This window comes from Ursus maritimus, unplaced genomic scaffold (assembly GCF_017311325.1).
Source record: "Ursus maritimus isolate PB19 unplaced genomic scaffold, ASM1731132v1 scaffold_2, whole genome shotgun sequence".
NCBI classification, from domain to species: Eukaryota; Metazoa; Chordata; class Mammalia; order Carnivora; family Ursidae; genus Ursus; species Ursus maritimus.
In genome coordinates, this window is record NW_024424452.1 from 86,310,431 (window position 1) to 86,332,015 (window position 21,585).

Genomic DNA, 21,585 nt, shown 5'->3' on the forward strand with positions numbered 1-21,585 from the left:
AGAAAGTACAACTGGTTGACCTAAATACCCAGAAGCCAGGTATCTCCCTGTCTTCAGTGGTAAATACTCAAATCGCCGTCCCGTTGCTTAGGAAGAGACGGGACCTCAGGCACGCTAGGCTTGTGCTTGTCCTATTTCAAAGCACAGGTATTTTAATAACGTTACAAGAAATGAAGTTTTGTTCTTTTCTGTAGTATGCTTATAAATCTCTAAATCAATTAATTGAACAGAAGACTGATGTGGGTGTGTGGGGAGGGGACCTGGCAGGGAGAGAAAGAATTTAGGGAGAGTGCACGTTTGATGCCAGCTCTGCCCATGAAAACAGGAGGACTGGACTTCATCACAAAGGGCACTGGCTGGAGAAGTATTGGAGAGTAATAATCCTATCTAATTACGAGGAAATGAGACTTGAAAAGAAAAGGAGACAGTAGCGAACATGAAGACTGTTGTTATTGAGTATTGCTTCTGTGCCTACGTGGACTTATTTGGTGACTTGGTTCATTTGGTCGTTCCCAGACGCCTATGAAAGAGATACTAGCATTTTCCCCTTTTTACAAACTTAAGAAGGTGTCCAAAGTCACACTGCTGGCCAGGTAGTGAGGCCAGGATTTGACCTCAGATATACCAGGAGATCCTTGGAAAATCCTGTTCTGCCGGTCGGGACTTTTAAACCACTTGCCAGTCGTTCAGCTGTCCTTCAACTGGAAAAGGACGAGCTTCATAAACTGTCCCTAGTGTGCCCTTTTGTGGGGAAATACACACTGAAGTACTTAGGACCAAGAGGCTGCTTGCTATCCAATAGTTTAAAAGTAATGTGAATATACGGAAAGCAAAAATGAGACAGCAAATGCAGTAAGATATGAACAAGTGGGGAATCGGGGTGAATGGTCTGTTATATGGGAGTTGAGCACCTTGTTTCTAAGTCTGAAATTATGTAAAAATAACAATATTTTTAAAAACAACACAAACCTGTGATTAATGTACTTAGAAAAGGTGATTCTCTGCCTTTTCCTATCTCAGAGTATGCTTCCAGATTTCTAAATCTATTTGATTAAATTGGGAAGAACACCAGGATATGGTGTGTGTGTGTGTGTGTGTGTGTGTGTGTGTGTGTATGCGTGTAGGGGCCAGAAGTGTGAATGTCTTGTTCAACTATCTTACTCTGTTCAGAGCAGCAGCCCACTTCTCAGGTTCTGCATGAGAAAAGTAGTAACTACATTTCATGGCTCTTAATCTCAGGTTATAAGACAGACCCTCCTGCCTCCTGACCCGAGAGACAGGAGGCAGATCCTTCCAGGGAGTTTGGCTAGAGACAAGCCTCTCCGTCCACTCCTGCCAAGACCGTGCAAACAGGTCCCTGCCATTTGAACTTCCAGAAGAAGAAGAAAAAAAAATCTTTACAGCAGAGTGCCAAAAACCAGTGCAATTTTTTTACCTGATTATTATATAATATTACTTTGGGCCTAGAAAATAGACCGCTGAGAAATCCTTTCGCTGTTGCTTGTCTGAATGACTCCCTCACAGCTTTTCATAAGGAACATGAATTAATTAGGGCCTGCGAGGAGAAAGGGTCTCCCTTGATCTCTGGCCAAGGATTCCCTAAATCGCTCCGTCTGCTCGTTCCAAAATCCTGTGTGCTTTAACTGCTGTGCACAAAAACCATTCATTCTGTCAGCTCAGGGGGATTTTGAAGCTTAGATGCATGCCTCCCGAGGCTGTGAAAGCAAAGGGAAGGGGGCAGATAGAGAGGAAGAAGGCAGGTGAGCAGGACCTCGTCCCAGATCGCCGTCCTTCACCCAAGCCGAGGCAAGTCTCGCCGTGCGGCCTCTTGTGTGAGCACGAACCCCAGGACTCGTCTCTTACAACCCTGCTGGATCTCTTGGAAATCCTTTCAGCGTGTGGGGCTTTTTGTCATAATGGTATCTGACTTGGTTACTTTTCCCAGTCACAGTCCCTTGTGTTAGAAGGGTTGGAAAGGTGGACTCTGAAATCCCAAAGCCCTTGGTTTTCTTCTCTTGGGACTATAATCCTTCCACCTGTGTTAGCGATATTCGTTTCCATTTTACCTCTCAGACAGAGCCCTTGTTTTATGTATGTGGAACCTAGTTTCTCGATCTTGGCCGTGTTGGACCAGATAACTCTTCACTGTGGCGGCTGTCCTGAGCCCAGGAGGATGTTAAGCAGCTGCATGCCAGTAGCAGCCCCCTTCCAACGGCAACAACCAAAATTGTCTCCAGACGTTGCCAGGTGTCCCCCGGAGAGCAAAATCAACCCGGTCTCGAGCTGATCTAGAACTTCCTTAAGAACTGGGGCCTTCCTGGTCTTCTTGGGAAACCAGAGCAGGCTAAAGGCATTTGATTCAGCCTGGGCTGATGGAGCGACTAGAAACAGTCGTGCCCTGATGGGTGAGGCATTCTGGAAGACGCGGGTTGCGGTATGACTCTGGGTGCTAGAGCTGAAGTCTTAGGACTGTGTCATATTCTGTGCCGGCTCTTCACACAGGAGTTTTTGAGAGCAGTCTCAGCGTCACGGCAGTATGAAGCAGAACCAGAGATGGGAGGATCCAGATTGCCAGGCCAAGGTCTTTGAATAATTAGAAATACGGCATCTTAAGAATGTCTGGGAGCGTCCTTCTGGGCCTCGCCCAGGTTGGCTGCAGATTTACCTGCCCCTGGCGGCCTCTCTCTTTGCTCTGTAATTAGAACTGCCCTCCCGGTAGAAGGTCACAGCGCTCATCTCGTACATTCCAAGAGCAGCTCTGTGGACCGCCCAGGGTGAATTTCCATGAGTCCTCAGGTGTCCAGCCTATATTTTCAGGAAAGTGCTGAGAAAGTTCATCCAAGAAAAAATCCTTGCTGTGCCTCAAATCAGGATGAGAATATCAAGTCTGGTCTTCTAGGGGGAACTGTAACTTCAGCTAAAAAAAAAAAAAAAAAAAAAAAAAAAGGGAACAAAACCCAGAGAGATAAGTGTGATAAACACATGCATGATACGCCTAAAAGCACGAGAATATGGGACTTACTGCTTACTTAGGAATTTTGCACAGGTTTTCTTAACTCTTGGAGGCTGCTTTCAATTCTTGGGTTTGGGAGAGCAATATTGCTACTCATTTCATAAACTAACGATATAATATCAAGTTGTTGAATGGGAACAAAACCCAGAGAGATAAGTGTGATAAACACATGCATGATACGCCTAAAAGCACGAGAATATGGGACTTACTGCTTACTTAGGAATTTTGCACAGGTTTTCTTAACTCTTGGAGGCTGCTTTCAATTCTTGGGTTTGGGAGAGCAATATTGCTACTCATTTCATAAACTAACGATATAATATCAAGTTGTTGAATACATAGCCACATTCTGGGGAAGGGGTTTGACCAGATCAAATATGGTCCTCACAAAATAATCTTCATAATTCATCAGCTATCACAAAATTTAATTCTACTGTAATATTACTCTCTCCCTCATGTAGGCCTTTCTACTTTTTAAAATTATGTCTTAGTTATCCAACACTTCGTAAGATGCCCGTCAATTACCATAGCTCCTCCAGCAGTAAATGATGGGAGGCCTGGCCATTTGCAAGTTCATGACCGTCCTGTCTCTCCTGGACTCATAATGATCACCTAAGTGGTCTCACTCCCTCCACTCTTGCTCCCCCTCAATTCATTTTCCACCCAATAGACAAATGTACTTTCAAATTTTTTAAAATTGCGAGATAGTCAAAATTTCAAATTTAAAAATTTCAAAAACTACCATTCTCCTGCTTACAACCCTCCAAGGGCTTAAAATAAAATTCTAAACTTCTTCCCTGCTCCCAAGGCCCTTCGGGGTTGGTCTCCCTCCAACCTCCCTCACTTCAGCACCAGCCTGGCTCTTCTGCTGTTGGGACTTTACACCCACTGCACCCCACGATCGGCCACACTTCCCCCCCGATCTTTGTGTGGCCGATGCCCTGTCATTCACTCCTCTGCCTCCACATCACCTCCACAGAAAAGCCCACCCACAACCACCCAATCTCCACCCTCTCTCCCCATTTTATTTTCTGCACTGCTCTTATTATCACTACCTGAAATGATTTTACACACATATAGTTTTAGTCAAATGTCACCATACTATAGGTATTGAATGGTTTTTTTCAAAATCCGTTGTTGAATTTTTTTTTTTTAACACTGTGTCTTAGAGATCTTCCCATGTCAGGATGAACTAGGCTTACTCCATTCTTTTTAATGGCTGCGTAATATTCCTTTAGGTATAAGTACCATAATTTGTCTGATGGCTTCCACATTTATTTCTGATTTTTCACTATCACAAATAATGCTGAAGTGAAACCTCCTTTTGGACACACCTCTGTGCACATGCGTGGATTTTTTCTGTAGTAAAGATTCCTGGAAGTGAAATTGCCAGGTCAAAGGTTACGCCAATTTGTCATTTTGATAGATGCTCACTGCCACATTGCTTTCCTAAAAGGCAATCAATTTATACTCCCACAGGTGGTGGGTTAGAGTGCACACTTCCCCTCATTCTCACTGACACTAATTAGTATCATTTTTTTAAAAAACGTTGCCTTAAAGGATATACTATAAAGGTATCTGATTTCACGTCATGTGAAGGCCATTTTAAGATCGTTTCCTGCTGGTGTCCCTTGGAGTCATGCCTCTAGGTCAGCTTGGGGAGAAGCAGTGAAGCCCTCTGTGAGCTCCGAGAGGTCCCAAAGACAAATGAAACCTTTGAAAGCAGTCTCATCCATTGCAGCAGAAAGCCTCTCTGTCCAGCCGCCAGCGGAGCGCGATCAATAACGTGGAGAGCCGTGGGCCAGCCTGACGTTTCCTGCATGCGGCATTCTCCCCCATCCATCATCCAAACACATCCCGGCCACTCAGCTACGACTGAACACAGTCGAAATCTGCCCAAGTGCGGCAGGCCCCACCCCCAGTCTTGGCTTCTCTGGCATTACTCAGAACCTTTTGCTTGGCTGCACTTAAGGACGGGAGGAGGTCAGGGTCTGGGAATAGTCGGACACTGGGTCTCCGGAAATGGCTTCTCAAGCCTAGAGGGCCACATCTGCTCTCTCTACGCGAGGGGAGGACAAGTGGCAGTGATCACCCCAAAAAACGCCTCACTGGGGGCACCCAGAGCATGAGGACCAAAGGAAGACTTCTTATACTTGATGTCTCCACAATGGCAAGCTGCATATTTTTTTAAGGTTTTATTTATTTTTTTGACAGAGAGAGAGAGAGGGAACACAAGCAGGGAGAGTGGGAGAGGGAGAAGCAGGCTTCCCGCTGAGCAGGGAGCCTGACTTGGGGCTTGATCCCAGGACCCTGAGATCATGACCTGAGCCGAAGGCAGATGCTTAACGACTGAGCCACCCAGGAGCCCCAAGCTGCATATTTTTTTAAAAGAGTTTTTCAATTTTTCCCATCCCACCTTCACTTTTCTAATAAGAAGAAAACCTCAGTTTTCCACCTCCCCATGGAGGGAAAAACTCAGTTCTTCCCTCTTAGGAGTCTCTTCCCTGGGTATCTCCTTTACTCCTTGTACAAATGCTCATGCTTCTGACATTTCTGGTCACCAGTCATGTGGAGGTTTTTCCCCAAGACAATCAATTCTCTATGACACCAGCTGGGTGTCCTACAATTTAACTCAATTCTGACACTACCTGGATTGAGCACCAGATCCCACAGGTAAGGGCTCAGTCCCACAAGTGTGGCCCCTCTCCCCCTATTCACACACACTTGAGGAGCCAGTAGGAAGCTGGGTTTGTCACCTGAGTTTTTGACCAACCGCCTACACATCAGGAGGTTCTAAAGACCCCTCCTTGGGTTTGATTAATTTGCTAGAGTGGCTCTCAGAACTCAGGGAAAGACCTACTTCTATTTGGCAGCTTACTAAGGTTATGGTAAAGGATACAGAAGAACAGCCGGATGAAGCGATACACAGGGTGAGGTCTGGGAGAGTCCCAAGCTTAGGGTCTTCTGTCCCCATGGAGTCCAGTCCTTGCCCTTCGCCCCGGGGCCGAGCATCACACATCGGAGCGCCCTTCCCATGTTGTGTTTGCCAACCTGGAAGCTCTCTGAACCCCCTACTACTGGGATTTTACGGAGGCTTCTTCACATCGGCATGATCGAATATTAACTCCATTTCCAGACCCCTCTTCCCTCTCTAGAGGATCAAGGGGTGGGAATAGGGGGCTACAAATTCCAAGCTTCTCATCATGGCTTGGTCTCTCTGGTGACCAGCTCCCATCCAGGAGCACCAAGAGTCATCTCATTTAGAACAAAAAACACTGCTATCATCCAGGAAATTCCAAGAAATGTTGGAACTCTGTCAGGAATAGGGGTCAAAGACCAAATATCAGAACAATAGATGCACCCGGTACTCTTATCACTGAGGAATCTACAAGTGTTTTAGGAACTCTGCGCCAGGAACCAGGGGCAGAGGCCAATATATATATTTTCTATTATCTCATAACTTTCCCTCCCCAAAGGAATTGTTAGACTTCCCCAAGAAAGAAAAGTAAAGCCAATGTCTCCTGGGTGCTGGTGTTATCTGCTTTTCACATCTGTTACTTCCCTATGAGCTGGATCATATTATCTCTAGTTTAAAGATGTGTTGGCAGCCAGAGCAGTTGGGTAACTAACCCCAGGTCACCCAGCTGGTCATGCCTGGAACACGATTTGAACTTTGAATCTATAAACTTATGCTCTATGGCCAACGAGGTGGGCTCTGTGTCTTAATTTAAGGAATTTCAAAGGCTGAATTTTGATTGTAGGTTCTCATACATTTCTTTACTTATGGGTTTCTTCAAAGAGAAAATCTAAAATATCAATGAAATTACTTCAAAACCGTGTCCTTTCTGCGACTGTGAATGAATCCAACACAGGATACGTTTTCTTTGAGCTGATTTCCTCTCTGCACTTCTGCAGGAGTTGGACTTGTTCTTTGGTTCAGTGTGTGCAAAACAAGACGGAGTGACTCACGGGTCCCTGGGCAGGCTAACTCAAGTGACCGCGAGGGTGACCACAGTATTAGTTTCCTCCTGATGCTGCAACCAATTACCACAAACTCATTGGCTCAACGCAATACACATTTATTATCTTAGCCTTCTGAAAGTCCTAAAGCTGTTATCTTATAGTTCTCCCTGGAAGTTCTGGGGGGGATCTGCTTCATTTCCTCTCCCGGCTTCCAGAGGACAGGTACGTTCCCTATCTCGCGGTCCCCTCCTCCATCTTCAAACCCCTCACTGCTCTCTGCTTCCATTGGCACATCTTCCCTGAGTCTGACCCTCCTGCATTCTCTTTGTCCGATCACATCGGACCCACCTGGAGCATCCAGGATCATCTCCTCATCTTGAGATGAGGACTTTCATCTAAGTCACACCCCTTGCCATGTTCAGGTGACCTATTTTCAGGTTTCAGGGATTAGGACATGGACGTCTTTGGAGGGCTGTCATTCAGCACACCGCACCCATCATCTCAGTTTGCGGGGGACTACAAGCCCTTCCAGGTTGTGGAAACTTCAGTGTTGAAAGTAACAAAGTTCCAGGCAAGCCTGGAGAGTGGGTTGCCCCTAGCCGGGGGGGGCCCTTGATCCAGGAAGATATTTCTACTGATTCTTGGCAAAGTAGAGAGGGAAGATTAGCACAAGTAAGAAAGCTAGAAGGGAAAACAGTGTTTTCCCAATCACATTCTTAGAAGAAAAGCAACCTGTAACCTTTAAGCAGTCCCATTCCGTGGGGTCCCTGCAGGAGAGCCCCAGCAGGACCACAGCCTTCCAAAAGGGAGCCTTCTCTGCCTGACGTTCTCCACTTGTTTTACTAGATAAAAGCAAAGTGATTTCCTGGATAAACTCTACTTCAGAGCCTGAATTATCCCTAAATAAGAAGCCTGTATGGTGAACTTGTATTCAAAAAGGTTAATGGTTCATCCAGTGTGAAATAATAGACGTGTAGTTAAAAATAGAGCCTGATTCCATGCGATTGACAGATTCGTCACTAATGTGAAGCCACCGTGGGGTTTTGTGTTTTTTTTTTTTACATCATGTATGCTCTTCTGTCTTTATACTTTTCCCCACATTTTCCCCTCTCTGCCCCACCCCCACCCACCTGCCCACCCACCCAGTTATATTTAGTATTACAGGCTGTGGGTTTGTCAAATAATTCTCCCATGTGTTTATGAGTCTCACTGAAGGTGAAACCAGTTCATACCGAATTTTTACATATATATTTAGCTTTCTATTTCTGGAGAAATAAATAGAAAAAAAACATCATTTTCAATACCGGGTAAATTCTAAGACACGTGGTTGGGAAGAGTGGGGGACAGGAATCTGGGGAGCTTTTCCAGTGGAGAGGCTTCAGATGGAGAGGCCAGACTTTGGAGGTGGCATGGAGCAGCTGGGACACATGAGAGGTTCACCCCAGCTCAGTCTGTCCGAAGTGACGGTTGTGGAACTGACGGTCATAAATCATTTGCTAGCGGTGAAGACAAAGGGACACCCATTCTCCCAAGCCAGAGGTGGCAGAGCAGATAGGATGAGCAGTAATGAGGGAGGAACTGTGCTGCTCTCTGCGTGCTCCCTGCCGGGGTACAGGGGTGCAGGGGTGCAAGTCCAAGTGGCCGCAAAAACCAGACAAATGGATGAAAACCCAGAAACTAGAGGAAATCCAAGCATGCAAGGGGTTCTGGGAAGCATTTGTTGCCTTCTCTGGTGAATGAAGACAGCCTGAGGTGTGTGCACCAGGGAGAGGGGCAGATGAGGGCGTGGACAAACGGTCAAGAGAACCGGACTCTCTGTCCAGGAGAGCTTCTCGGGGTTTGCAAGTCTGCTCTGCACCTGAGTCTGGTCAGGGGCCTCAGTCTGACCCCCATATGCATCCACACCCAGCCCACATCTTCCTCTGGTCAGCCCCTGGTCACAGAGACCCGGTGAAAGAACATGCCAGATCGGGGCACCCTTCCCACGCCTTGGGAAATGTAGCCTTCCTGAATCAGAGAGGAGGAAGCAGGCAAAGAAAAAAAGCTGTGCTCTCATAATCCCAAGGGGCTCCATATCTCACCGCTTCTCTTATAGTTAAGAGGCCTGGGTGTGAAGGAGAGGAGAGGCCACTATGCTGGCAATCGTACAGCCTGCCCGCCAGCTCTGCTGAGGTCTGATGGTGAGCGTTTGCAGATGGCTGGGGGGGGGGCAGGGCTGGCTGGCTCCAGGAAGGGCTAAGCCAGTTGCCCCCCATGGAGACTAAGTCCATAACTAGCCTGCACTTATTATAGGGGGCCCGCAGCCCACACAGTTAGTGGTGACCGAGGGATGGCACGGTGGGCTCCCATGGTCTCGCTCATGGATCAATGTCAGGGACCAGACTCCTTTTCATACTTGCTTCAGATTCAAGTGGGACGCTCGCTTGAACACCGTCTATGGCTTAGGCTGGACATCTCAAAGACAGAGGACCTGCTATGACTGACTGTCTCACCCACCAGGAGAACATGATCACCCAGCTCCCTGTTTCCCAAACACGTTGGGACTGGAGGGCCTGGGAGTAGGAGGAGATCCAGGAAGGTGCTCCAGGTCAGGTGGGGGAGGGTGAGACTCCCTTAGTGACAAAGCCTGGAAATGGTATCATTGATTTTCAAGCCAAGAGAACCAAGCCATAGAGTCCACGGTGGAACCCGGAGGCTCCATTCCTGACTCAGTGCATCCGCTCACATCCCCTGGAATGAGTTCTTCCTCTGTTTTTATTTTATTTTTTTAGATTTTTATTTATTTATTTGAGAGAGAGGGAGAGAGCAAGGGCAGTGGGGAGAGGGAGAAGCAGGCTCCCTACTGTGTCGGGAGCGCAACGTGGGCTCCATCCCAGGACCCCGGGATCATGACCTGAGCCGAAGGCAGACACTTAACTGACTCAGCCGCCGAGGGGCCCCATCTTCCTTCCATTTTAAAATGTGGGTTTTACTTTTATTTGGTGCTGCAAAGCCAACAGATCCGGAGACAAAGGGCACTGAAAAAGGTAGTGATACTCACAGATTCCAAGAGAGGACACGCCATACTGCTGGGGGACCGTCTGGGAAGCACCAGTCAGGAGGGTGAGGGAGTTGGGAAACAGGGGCCAGAGCCTTTATTGTGGTTACTGCAGGGAGGAAGTGGAGGAAGCAAGGAGGAAGGGTAATCAGGCTCATGATTGGCTAGTTTGATTAATTTCGGTGGCTCTGTGACATAGAAGCTGTCCGTAGTTGTCTGGTACCTGGCCCCGGGGTGATTAGGGCGGCTGGATAGTAGCCCTGACCATGAGAGCCACACCGAGGGGGCCTGTGGGGTATGGCTCTGAGTTGGTTAGTTTGCATTTCAAAGGCGTGCTCTAGGGTGAGCTATTTACCATCTCTAGGAACTGGCTAACCCTGGGAGGGCTGGCCCCTCCAGGGTCAGCAAGGCCCCAGATGTTGGAGCCTCAGAAAACAGAAAAATAAAAAGACACAGTGAATACACCTAGCTCTTCACTGCTCTCAGGACCCAGCTCAAGTCTCCTATGTTCTAGGAAACTTCCCAGGCCACCCTATCCCATTGGGATCGCTCCCTCCCCCCGAAGTCCTATAGCACTTAATGTTGCTGCTGTTCAGCTTTGTATCTATTATCTAAGCAGAGCGCGATATGCCCCTGTATCAAAAAGCCAAGATCCTTGGAAGTGCGGACTGTGTCTTTTACTTCTCTATGTCCCCCACAGCACCTGGCACAGAGCCTTGAACTTAGTAAATACTCACTAAATTTTTGTTAAGGAATGCCCAGAGTTCAGTGTGGTAGGCCACAGGGATGGTTCCTTTAAAAGAAAAACCATTTTCAACCCCTGGGCAGGAATAGCCCTGCTTGGATCCTTCCTTTATTACCCAATAAACATTCTAGAATTTAAATTTAAAAACATTCTAACATTTAGAATGTTTACAAATCCAGATCACCTTTGTGAAATTCACAAACAAGGAAACTTCAGGCAGCTCCAGCTGTGAACACAACTCCGAAAGAGTCATTTCTAATTGCAGCTGGAAAGGAGAATTGAGTTAGTATCGATGCCCTGACCACAGTGTTTCCTCCATTAACTCTCTGGAAGAGGAGAGTAGATTACACACATCAGCTGGTTTCACTGAGTAGCCAGGAGGCAGACAAGACATGTCGGTCTCATGAATTATTATTAACGGATGAATCATCTGTGTTGTGTCCGTCCTTGGCTGGGGGGTCTAGCACAGGCTGTCAGGACCAGAGATTTACTTGGTTCAAAGTGGCCTGGAATGAGTTGTGAGACCCAGTGGATCCTCAGGGCGTTGAGGGCAGGACACAGCAATGCCACTGATGACCTTGGGCCTCTCCTTTGTGAGTACTGGAGCAAGGAGGGTAGACCAGATGGAGGACAGGTTGGACCTGAGTGTAAAATGTTAGAGGGATTTGGCTCTGTTCCTGGGGCAGAGCTGAGGGACAAAAATAGACCACATCTTGGGAAGCCTGGCATGAAATTAAATTCCAGAGCTCTAGCCAGCTCTGCCAGCGGACTGCCAACGTCCAGAAATGCCCTCATCATGGTGATGGAGCTGGGGAGGGAAGAGAGCTCCTAATGTTGCAGGGGCTGCCCCACCTGTCTTTAGTCCTTTGCTGTTCAAAATATAGTCTGCAGACCAGCAGCACTGGTCTCATTTGGGAGCTGGTTAGAAAGCTAGGCGGGGCTGGGAGTGGTGTGAGGCCAAAGGGGACGCTCCCTCTGGTGCAAAATTTAAGGGAGCACCACTAGACTCGGTAATGGAGATAAATAACATTTTTTAAAAAGGCAAAATTAATGCAAAAAATCTATGGTGAACAAAATAAAATAATTTAAAAATGAAGACAGGATCTGACCCTGCACTTGAAGGATCCTACCTCTCTCACCTCACCCTAATCCTGGTCCTGATCTCAGGCCCCACCCAGACCACTGGTATCAGAATCTGCATTCTAACAAGATCCCCAGACGACTCCTGCAGACAGAAAAGTTTGAGAAACACTGCTTCAGACAATCCTCCCAAGCCGTAGCAGCCCCAAATCTTGGAATCCAGACAGCAACAAAAACAGAAAGGATGAGCAGAGATTCCAGAAGTTCCAGAAGCATCCCAGCCCCACGAGTCTGCTTCTCATTTGCCTGGATATGCGCACTCCCACCTTACAGTTGTACAGTGTTCTGTAGTTTACTGTACACTTTTTAACAACATTTTATTTTGAAATAATGATGGATTCATAGGAAGTTGCGAAGATAGTACAGAGAGTTCCATGAGCCTAACTTAACCCAGTTTCCCCTACCGGTTACGTTTTATGTATCTACAGTACCATATGAAAGTGAGGAAATTGACATTGGTTTGAAGTGGGTGCATAGTTAGAAGCCATTTTATCACATGTGTAGATTCATGTAACACGACGAGGCTACAGAACTCGTCTCTCACTGCAAGGATCTCCCTGGAGCGACAGCTTTGGAGTCAGGCCACCTCCCTGCCCTGCCCCCAGCCCGATCCCTAAGGCTTGGCCATCACTCATCTGTCTCATTGCTGAGAAGGTCATGTGAACGGAATCATACAGCATTCAATCTTCTGAGATTGGTTTTCACCCAGCAAGATGATCTGGAGATCCATCCTCATTGTCGCCTGACTTGTTCGTTTGCTCCTTTTTATTGCTAAGTAGTAGTATTCCACCGTATGGATATACCACTGTTTGTCTAACAAGTTACCTATTGCAGGACATTTCGTTTATTTCCTGTATTTGGATCCTACAAATAAAGCTGATATGAATAATCACGTACAGGTGTTTATGTAGACCTGTTTTTATTTCTCTTGGAAAAACGCCCGGGAGTACCATTGCTGGGTTAGATGATAAAACGTTATGTTTAGTTTTTTTAAGAAACTGCCAAACTCTTTTTCAGAGTAGCTGGCCGTTCGACATTTCCACCAGCAGTGTAGGAGAAATCCGGTTTCTGCACACCCTTGTCAGCTACTGGTATAGTCATTATTTTTTCTCTTAGCCATTCTGATTGGTGGTCTTACTTTACATTTCCCTGATGCTTAGTGCTACTGAACCTCATTTCCTAAGCTTATTTGCCATCGTTCTTTGTCCTCTTTGTCCTCTTTGATGACCGTCTCTTCCTGTCTTTTGCCCGTTTTCTAATTGGATCCTTAGGGGCCTTTCTTACCATTGAGCTTTGAGGGTCTTTTTCATATTCTAGATATGAGGCCTCAGATATGTGGATCGAAGGTATTTTCACCCCGTCAATAACTCGTTTTTTCATCGGCTTAACAGGGTCTTTCAAAGAGCAAAAGTTTTAAATTTTGTGAAAGTTCAGTTTACTGGGTTTTTTCTTTTGTGCATCGTGTTTTTAGTGTCATATTGAAGCCTTCGCCAAGCCCTGCACCCGAAGATATTCTGCCATAGTTTCATCGAAAAGTTCATATTTTACATAATTTAAATCTATGATCCATTTTGAGTTAATTTTCTATAGGGTAAGAGATTTAGGTTGACTTAGGTTTTTTTATTGTTGTTTCTTTTTGTCTATGGCTGTTTTTTAAATTTTTTCTCCAGCGCCATTTGTTGAAAAGACTATCCTTCCTTTATTGAATTATTTTTGCACCTTTGTCAAAATGCAGTTGAACATATGTATGTGGGGCTATTTCTGGGCTCTGTTCTGTTTCATTGATTTACGTGTCTGCCTCTCTGCCAATACCTCCCAGTCTTGATTCCTACAGCTATATGAAAAGGCTGAAATCTGGATAAATTAATCCCCCACTTCCTTTTTTTCCCCCACTTTCCTATTTTTTTAAAAAAGGTTTTAACTAGTCTGTTTCCTTCTATATAACTCTTAGAATTTGTCTGTATTTATACCAAAAAAGTCTTGCTGGAATTTTGATAGGACGTGCATTGTATTTATCTATGGGTTTGGAGATCATTAATATCTTCCTGTGTTATGTCTTCTAATTCATGGTGTTTCTACATTTATTTACATCTTCCTTGATTTCTTTTTATCATCATGTTGTAGTTTTTAGCATACAAATTCTGTGTATGTTTTATTATATTTATACCTACGTATTTCATTTCATTTTTTCTGAGTTGTTATAAGTGGTCTTGTATTTTTAATTTCAGTGTCCAAGTGTTTGTTGCTAGCGCATAAAAATACAATCGATTTGGGGCGCCTGGGTGGCTCAGTCAGTTAAGTGCCTGCCTTCGGTGTCAGCTCAGGTCATACTATGGGGGTCCTGGGATCGAGTTCCACATCAGGCTCCCTGCTCAGCGGGGAGTCTGCTTCTCCTCTCCCCCCTGCTCGTGCTCTCTCTCTCTCTCTCAAATATATAAATAAAATCTTTAAAAAGATACAATTAATTTTCTTATGTTGATCTTGTATCTTATGATCTTACTGAACTGACTTATTTTCTTTAAGGATTTATTTATTTATTTGAGAAAGAGAGAGAGAGAGAATGGGGGAGGGGCAGAGGGAGAGAATCTTCAAGCAGACTCCCCACCGAGCGCAGAACCCCCCCTATAGGGGGCTCAGTCTCACCACCCATGAGATCATGACTCATGAAATCATGACCTGAGCTGAAACCAAGAGACAGACGCTTAACTGACTGAGCCACCCAGGCACCCTTTGAACTCACTTATTAATACTAGGAATTCCCTTGTAGATTTCTTGGGATTTCTAAGTAGACTTTAATGCAAATAGAGATTTTTTTTAAATCTTTTTGATCTCTATGCCTTTACTTTTTCTTGCCTTATGAGCTAGCTTAAAACGTCAAGTACTATGTTGAACAGCAGTGGTGAGAGCAGATGTCCTTGTGTTGTTCCTGATCTAAGGGAGAAAGCATTCTGTCTTTTGCCATTAAGTATGATATTTGCTATAGGTTTTTAAGGATGTTCCTTATGTTGAGGAAGTTCCCTTCTACTTCTCGTTTTCGGAGTTTTTATCATGAATCAATGTTGAATTTTGTCAACTGCTTTCTCTGTATCAATTGATACAATCATGTGAATTTTCTTCTTTAGATTGTTAATATGGGGGATCATATTAAATGATTTTTCAGATATTGAAACAGCCTCAGATCCTTGGAGTACATGCCAGTTGGTCATGGTGTATTATTCTTTCTATGTTTAGCTGGATTCTATTTGCTAATATTTTGCTAATGGTTTTTGCATGTTTTGTAGTCTCTTTGCCTGGTTTTTGTATCAGGGTAATACTGGCTCCGTGAAATAAATTGGAAAATGTTCCCTTTTCTTCTATTTTCTGCAAGAGACCCTAGAATTGTTCCATTTTTTTAAATTTCAACTTTACCGGGATATAATTGACATGCAAAATGTAAGATATTTAAAGTGTGCACCACGGTGATTTGATAAACATGTACATTGTGAAAGGACTCTACCTATCCAGTTCATTAACATATCTGTCACTTCACATATTTACTTTTTTTTTTTTTTTTTGGTGAGAACATTTTAATTCTACGCTCTTAGCAAAGTTCAGTTATAGAATACAATGTGATGGCAAGATTGTGATTTATAAAAAACATATATTCTTATCTTCATCCACAGTTCCTGGCCCACAGCTTCTAAAACCTTTGAAATTCCCCGAGGAAGAAGAGCAAGAAGAGCATCTTGTTATAATATTTGGTCTCTTTTTCTCAGTTCCTGAAAATGTTTCAGAGCCATAAAGGTGAAATGGGTATCTTGTTATTCATAACTAAGCCCTCTCCCCCACAATGAGGTTTATGTTAATGAAGTGACTTTTGGAAACCACCTGAGGATGGATGGAGGCTGGTGACCAGGGGAACCAACTATAAATAGAGGGTTGGAAATTTCAGTCCCACCTCCTGATTTCTGGGGAGGTGAGAGGGCTGGAGGTTGAATCAGTCACCAATGGCCAATGAGTTAATCAATTATGCCCAGATAATGAAGCCTCCATAAAAACCCCAAAAGGAGGACATTTGGAGAGCTTCCGGTTTGGGGAACCAGAATGCTTCCACACACCTTCGTACTGGGTCCCAAACTCCATGAGTCCCCAAGCTCCCCAAAGGCAGAGGCTTCTTTGTTTGGGACCCTGCCCTATGTATCTCTTCATCTGGCTGTTGATTTATAGTCTTTAATATCCTCTGTAATAAATCAGTAATCTAGGGAGTAAATGAACTTCCTGAGATCTGTGAACTGCTGTTGCAAATTAATCACACCCACCGAGGTGGCCAGGGGAACCCCTGACTTCTAGCCAGTTGGTCAGAAGTATAGGTAACAACCTGGCCTTGCAATTTGGCAACTAAAGGGGAGGAGGCCGTCTTGTAGGACTGAGTCCTTCACCTGTGGGAGCTGATACTATCTCTAGGTAGATAGTGTCGGACTTTATTTGGATTGTAGGATACCTGTTAGCATCTGAGAATTGCTTCATGGTGTGGGAAATACAAAGACACACAGCACGCACATGCGCGCGCTCATTGGAATTGGGGGTTAGAATCATTTCAGTTATCAACTGCAATCACCATGCTTTACAGTAGCTCCATTTGTAGCTTTAGTTTTAATTCTCCTTTAAATGCTTTGGGGAATCCCCCAGTGAAACCATGTGGGCGTTACGCACTTTTATATTCAGAATTTGATTCGATTCTCATAGCGATCTTGCAAAGAAGGCATTTTACAGGTATGGAAACTTAAGGCTCAGAGAAACGAAGTGACTTAACCAAGATCTAGACGTCTTTTGATTCTAAGTTCAGTGTTGTTTCCACAAAACCACGCTTCCTGAGTTAGATGTCATTGGGCAGACGTTTCAGTCATCTAGAATCTCTTTGGGACACAAGGAAGAGAATAATCATAGCTGTTTCTGGCCACTTTTGTTTAGCTGGGTGCCTGTTCTCTCTTGCTGGGCTTCACATTCAAGTTAGAGGATAATCAGACAACTAGTGAATCTCTGAGTAGAAAAACTAGTACTATTAGGACAATCACAGGTTCAGTCTAAACGACTGATGACACGTGCATTGACACACCCAACTGCAAAGCCTCAGAAGAGAAGCAAACAAAACTGTCTGAAGAGAGAAGGAAAGCCTACTTTTTTGTGGTCCCTGGACATTCCCTGGGAAGTTTCGATGAATCCTCTCTCCTCCATCCCTTAGTACCTGACCCCAAATTTCTCACCTTACTTAAGATAGGATTTTTCACCACCTTCACTATCCCTTCTGTGAATTTTTTTTTCCCTGGGTCAGAGCATGTCACTTCCCTGTTTAACAGCCTTCAGTGGTTCTCTATTGCCTATAGTTCTTAACTTTATGGTCGTTTTCTATGTATGTCTAGGGTTCTCAAACTTCAGAGAAGAGAAGACTCACCCAGAGACACTAATTGAAAATGGAGACTCTTAAGTCCCAACCCCAGAGACTTAGACTCAGTAACTCTGGACTGAGACCTAGGAATCTGCATTTTAAGAACCTCCTCCTGGTGATTCTAGTGCAAGTGGTTCACGGAATACATGTTGACCAAACAGTGATCTCTGGCATAAAGGTCATAGTCCTTGGCCTGGCTTTCAGGCCCTCCGAAGTTCGATTCCAACTTGCTCAGTCAATAGTACCCCTCCCTCACCTCACCCCTACCAGGCCTGCAGACCTATAGACCAACACAATGGGTAAGACTAAACCAGTCGGCCAGTGCTCTTTGGAAAGGCAAAATTAATCTCTCCTGTCCCTTTTCCTCCTGCCCTTAGCATTTCAACGTTAGCACAGAGTTGTTCAAATTACGGGTTGCCGCACAGTGGTAGGTTTTGACCAGCTTTTTATTTAAACGTATGATTCCCAGAATAGAATACGTGGAAAATATCAGTGTGCATTGCTGTAGTTAAGGGTATTTTAATACATTTGTTTCAGTTAATTATACATATACATAGGTATGTACTGTGTCAGGATATAAAATGTGTTTCTTACTGTGGTTTGAACTCCAATAACATTGAAAGCCACAGCTGTAGAACTCACCTCTCATTAGATCTGTCAGGATAGCTTTCTGTTTCTCCATTACGGTGAACCTTTGGAGAATAATAAATAAAGCCGTCTTTATCCTCTTACTCCTCTAGGATCCATCGTGGTATTTTGTGCTCAACAACTGAATTGATTTGATTACATCATCACAATCATACCTCTTCTGGGTTTAACTACTTCAGATCAAATATCCTCTTTTAGGGTATAGGTTTAGAGTTATCCCTTTCAGAAATTGCCTCTTGTGGGGCACCTGGGTGGCTCAGTCGGTTAAGCGTCTGCCTTCAACTCAGGTCATGATCTCGAGGTCCTGGGATTGAGCCCTGTGTCGGGCTCCCTGCTCAGCGGGGAGTCTGCTTCTTCCTCTCCCTCTGCCCCTCGCTTCACCCCCACTCTTGCTCTCTCTCTCTCTCTCAAATAAATAAATAAAATCTTAAAAAAAGAAAGAAAGAAAAAAAATTGCCTCTTTGTGAGACAGTGAACCTTGGCGCATTGCCAGGAGAAGAGGCCCCTCACCTTGGCCAGAAGCAAAGGATAACGTTTTCTAAGGTGATGAGGTTCTTTGAGGCAATGTATTTCCTCTGGAACTTCTGGAGTGTGGTCTGACGAGTGGAGTGGGTGGCTCTCTGGCCTGAGATGGCCCAGTGAAAGGACACTCTAGAAGGTCAAGAGTAGGGTAAATAGCTACCTGAGCCTTCCAGGTGAGCATGTATTAAGCATCCATTGGTCAATTACAGAGTCACTATGCAGGTGCTTAAGAACCCAAGAAGTGTTCAGCACGGGTGACAGACTGAACCACATTTGGACCACAGCTTCGTTTTCTTAAAGCAGCAGTGTTTCAACTGGCAATGTGTCCGGTCAAGGTTGTTTGAATGCAAATCATTTTATATCGAGCTTGCTTCTTACATGCATGTTCACTGCACATCTCCTTTAGCTCTGAGTTGGGGACCTCCGACTTAGAGCAAAATCTCTGGCTTTGAAGAACTCAGTGCAGAAGAGGACTGAGGGCATAAACTTTCAGAAACCATTTCCCGGCCAGGTCTCTTGAACTGGAAGCACAGGGGGCTCGCAGAGCCAAGTCTAGCCATGGTAAACATTGGACAGAGCAGGCATGCCGGACCGAGGTAGAGGCGAGGTAGAAGGGAGCTTCCAATGAAAAGCTTGGGTATGCGAAGAGTAAGGAGAGGTCAGTTTTTCGAGGACGGGGTGGGGGGGGAGCTTCTTTGCTGTAGTTAAGGGTATTTTAATACATTTGTTTCAGTTAATTATACATATACGTAGGTATGTACTGTGTCAGGATAGGAAATGTTTCTTACTGTGGGTTGAACTCCAACAACATTGAAAGCCACAGCTGTAGAACTCACCTCTCATTAGATCTGTCAGTAAAGAAACAGATTTACTGCAGCAGAGACTCTGACAGCTGAGGGCCAGATGTAAACGATCTCAACAAAGACTGGGGTATGAAGGGCCAGGAGAAGAGAGGGGAGGTATGGAGCTCATCCTAATATCAAAAGGGTTTTACAAGGCCTTCAATTTGTCCTTGTCCTCAAAATAAGACTTCTTGTAAACAAGTAAAGCAATATCACTCTTCACAAAAAGCATAGGTGACACCACCTTATTAGAACGGCTAAAACCCAAAAAACCTGACAATACCCCATGCTAGCGAGGATGCGAGCAACAGGAACACTCATTTGTTGCTTGTGGGAATGCAAAATGGAACGATCATGTTGGAAGCCACTTCGGCAGTTTCTTCCAAAAGCAAACGTACTCTCACCCTCTGATTCAGCCCCTGCGCTCCCAGGCGTTTACACGACCAAGTTGCAAACTATGTCCATGCAAACACCTGCACACGAATGTTATCTCAGTTTGATTCGTAATCAGTGAACACTGGAATGAAACAAGATGTCCTTCAACTGGTAAATGGTTAAACAAGTGGCACAAATGGATAGAGAAATTGTGATACATCCAGACAATGGAATATTCTTCAGCAATTTAAAAAATGTGTTATCATGCCATAGAGCTACACGGAGGAGCCTTAAATGCATACTGCTAGGTGGAAGAAGCCAGTCTGAAGACGCCACGTAGTGCATGATCCCAACTGACTTGGTGTTTTGGAAAAGGCAAAATTAGAGAAATCGTAGAGAGATCTGTGGTTACCAGCGGCTGTAGCTGGGGAGAGGGATGGACAGGGGTTGCACAGTGGATTTTGAGTGCGGGGAAACTGTTCTCAGTGCGACTGCAATGATGCATACGTGGCAGGACGCATTCGTCAAAACCCACAGATTGTACAACACAGGGTGTCTTCGTGGGAACTGTGGCCTATAGTTAATCAATACTAAGGTGTCGGTATGGACTCCTCGAGTGTAACAAATGAACCACACTAATGCAGGATATTAGTAATAGGGAAATGGTGTTGGGGGGAGCTAGGCAGGTGGGGGCTGAGTATGTAGAACTCTGTGTACTCTCTGCTCCATCGTTCTTTAAATACAAAACTGTGCTCAAAAATAAAGTCTATTAATTATTTTTTTTAAGAAACGAAGAGCTTTCACTTTGAAAGAAAAAAAAAAGAAAAAGGCAAATGTGATGAGAAATATTTTTAAATTTTAAGAGAGCCAGCACGGAAATCCTGGGAACTTGCGTGTAAGCTACACAGCCAGCCTGGCCGCCCAAGACCCTCTTCACGAGCAGAATCCCTCACCCACGAAATAGAACCACCCCATGTTTCCTCAGTGGTACCAGCTCAGGTTCTGTTGGGTTTGCACCCTGAGCCCCCCTGGAAGTGAGAACCAAAATTTTCATCCCCTTCGTAGTTTTCTGAATTTTCTCATGGAAATGAAGTTGGGCTTGTCCGGTAAATTTGAAAAAGCAGCCTCACAACTTCCTTCCAAAAGAAAAAAGGCTTTTCTGTGGCTGAACTTTTTTCAATCAACTATAATGATGGCTTTCCTGTTCATTCTCCCTAATTATGTAGAAGGCCTTTGAAATTTGTTTCAGTGGTTCTTCTCTTCTGAGAAGAAGGTGGCGGCTGCTGCTGCTTCTTCCTCTTGCTCTTCCTTTTAAGTAACTCCTCCATTTTGGAATTTCTGCAAGTGATCGTGGGCTGAATTCCAGTCTGTCCCTCAAATGGCTTTTAGTGAGGTGCTGGTTCTAAGTCCCGAACCTACTGACTTGTCCAGCAGAGGACCTTTTAAACTGGATTAATCCCCTGGAATTCTAAATCCTTTTGCTTTGGGGGCCAGCCTCGCATCCCATCACCTTTTGCCTCACCAACATGACTTTGAATGTTGGCACTTCCCTTGTAAATGGCGAGAAAGCCATGGCGAGAAAGCCGTAAGGCACTAAGCCTTGCAGGGCCCAACCTATTGATTTCAACAATCACCTTTAACCCACATCTTTACTCTTTATAATGTGTGGTTTTCTTCTCTTAATTAGAAAGAGCCAGGGATTATCTGCACAAAACTGGAAGGTTTATTGTGATTGGTGGGATTGTGTCTCCTGTCCACGACTCCTATGGAAAACAGGTGGGTTCGTCCTTTGCCTCTCTGCTCCTTTACCTTCCCTTTCTGACCGGATGGCTCCTCGGGCACGCAGCTGCCCCACGGCGACCCTTCCCGGAAACACAA

At 45.0% G+C, this 21,585-nt stretch overlaps 1 protein-coding gene across 1 annotated transcript in view; it reads left to right on the plus strand.

The window, feature by feature from the left end:
• Nucleotides 1-21,585, plus strand: part of NMNAT2 (nicotinamide nucleotide adenylyltransferase 2) — a 143,547-nt gene that overhangs the window by 92,477 nt on the left and 29,485 nt on the right. The window contains exon 2 of the mRNA XM_008701113.2: nucleotides 21,395-21,483. Coding sequence (XP_008699335.1) covers nucleotides 21,395-21,483 — 89 coding nt within the window. The remainder of the gene's footprint in view (nucleotides 1-21,394; nucleotides 21,484-21,585) is intronic.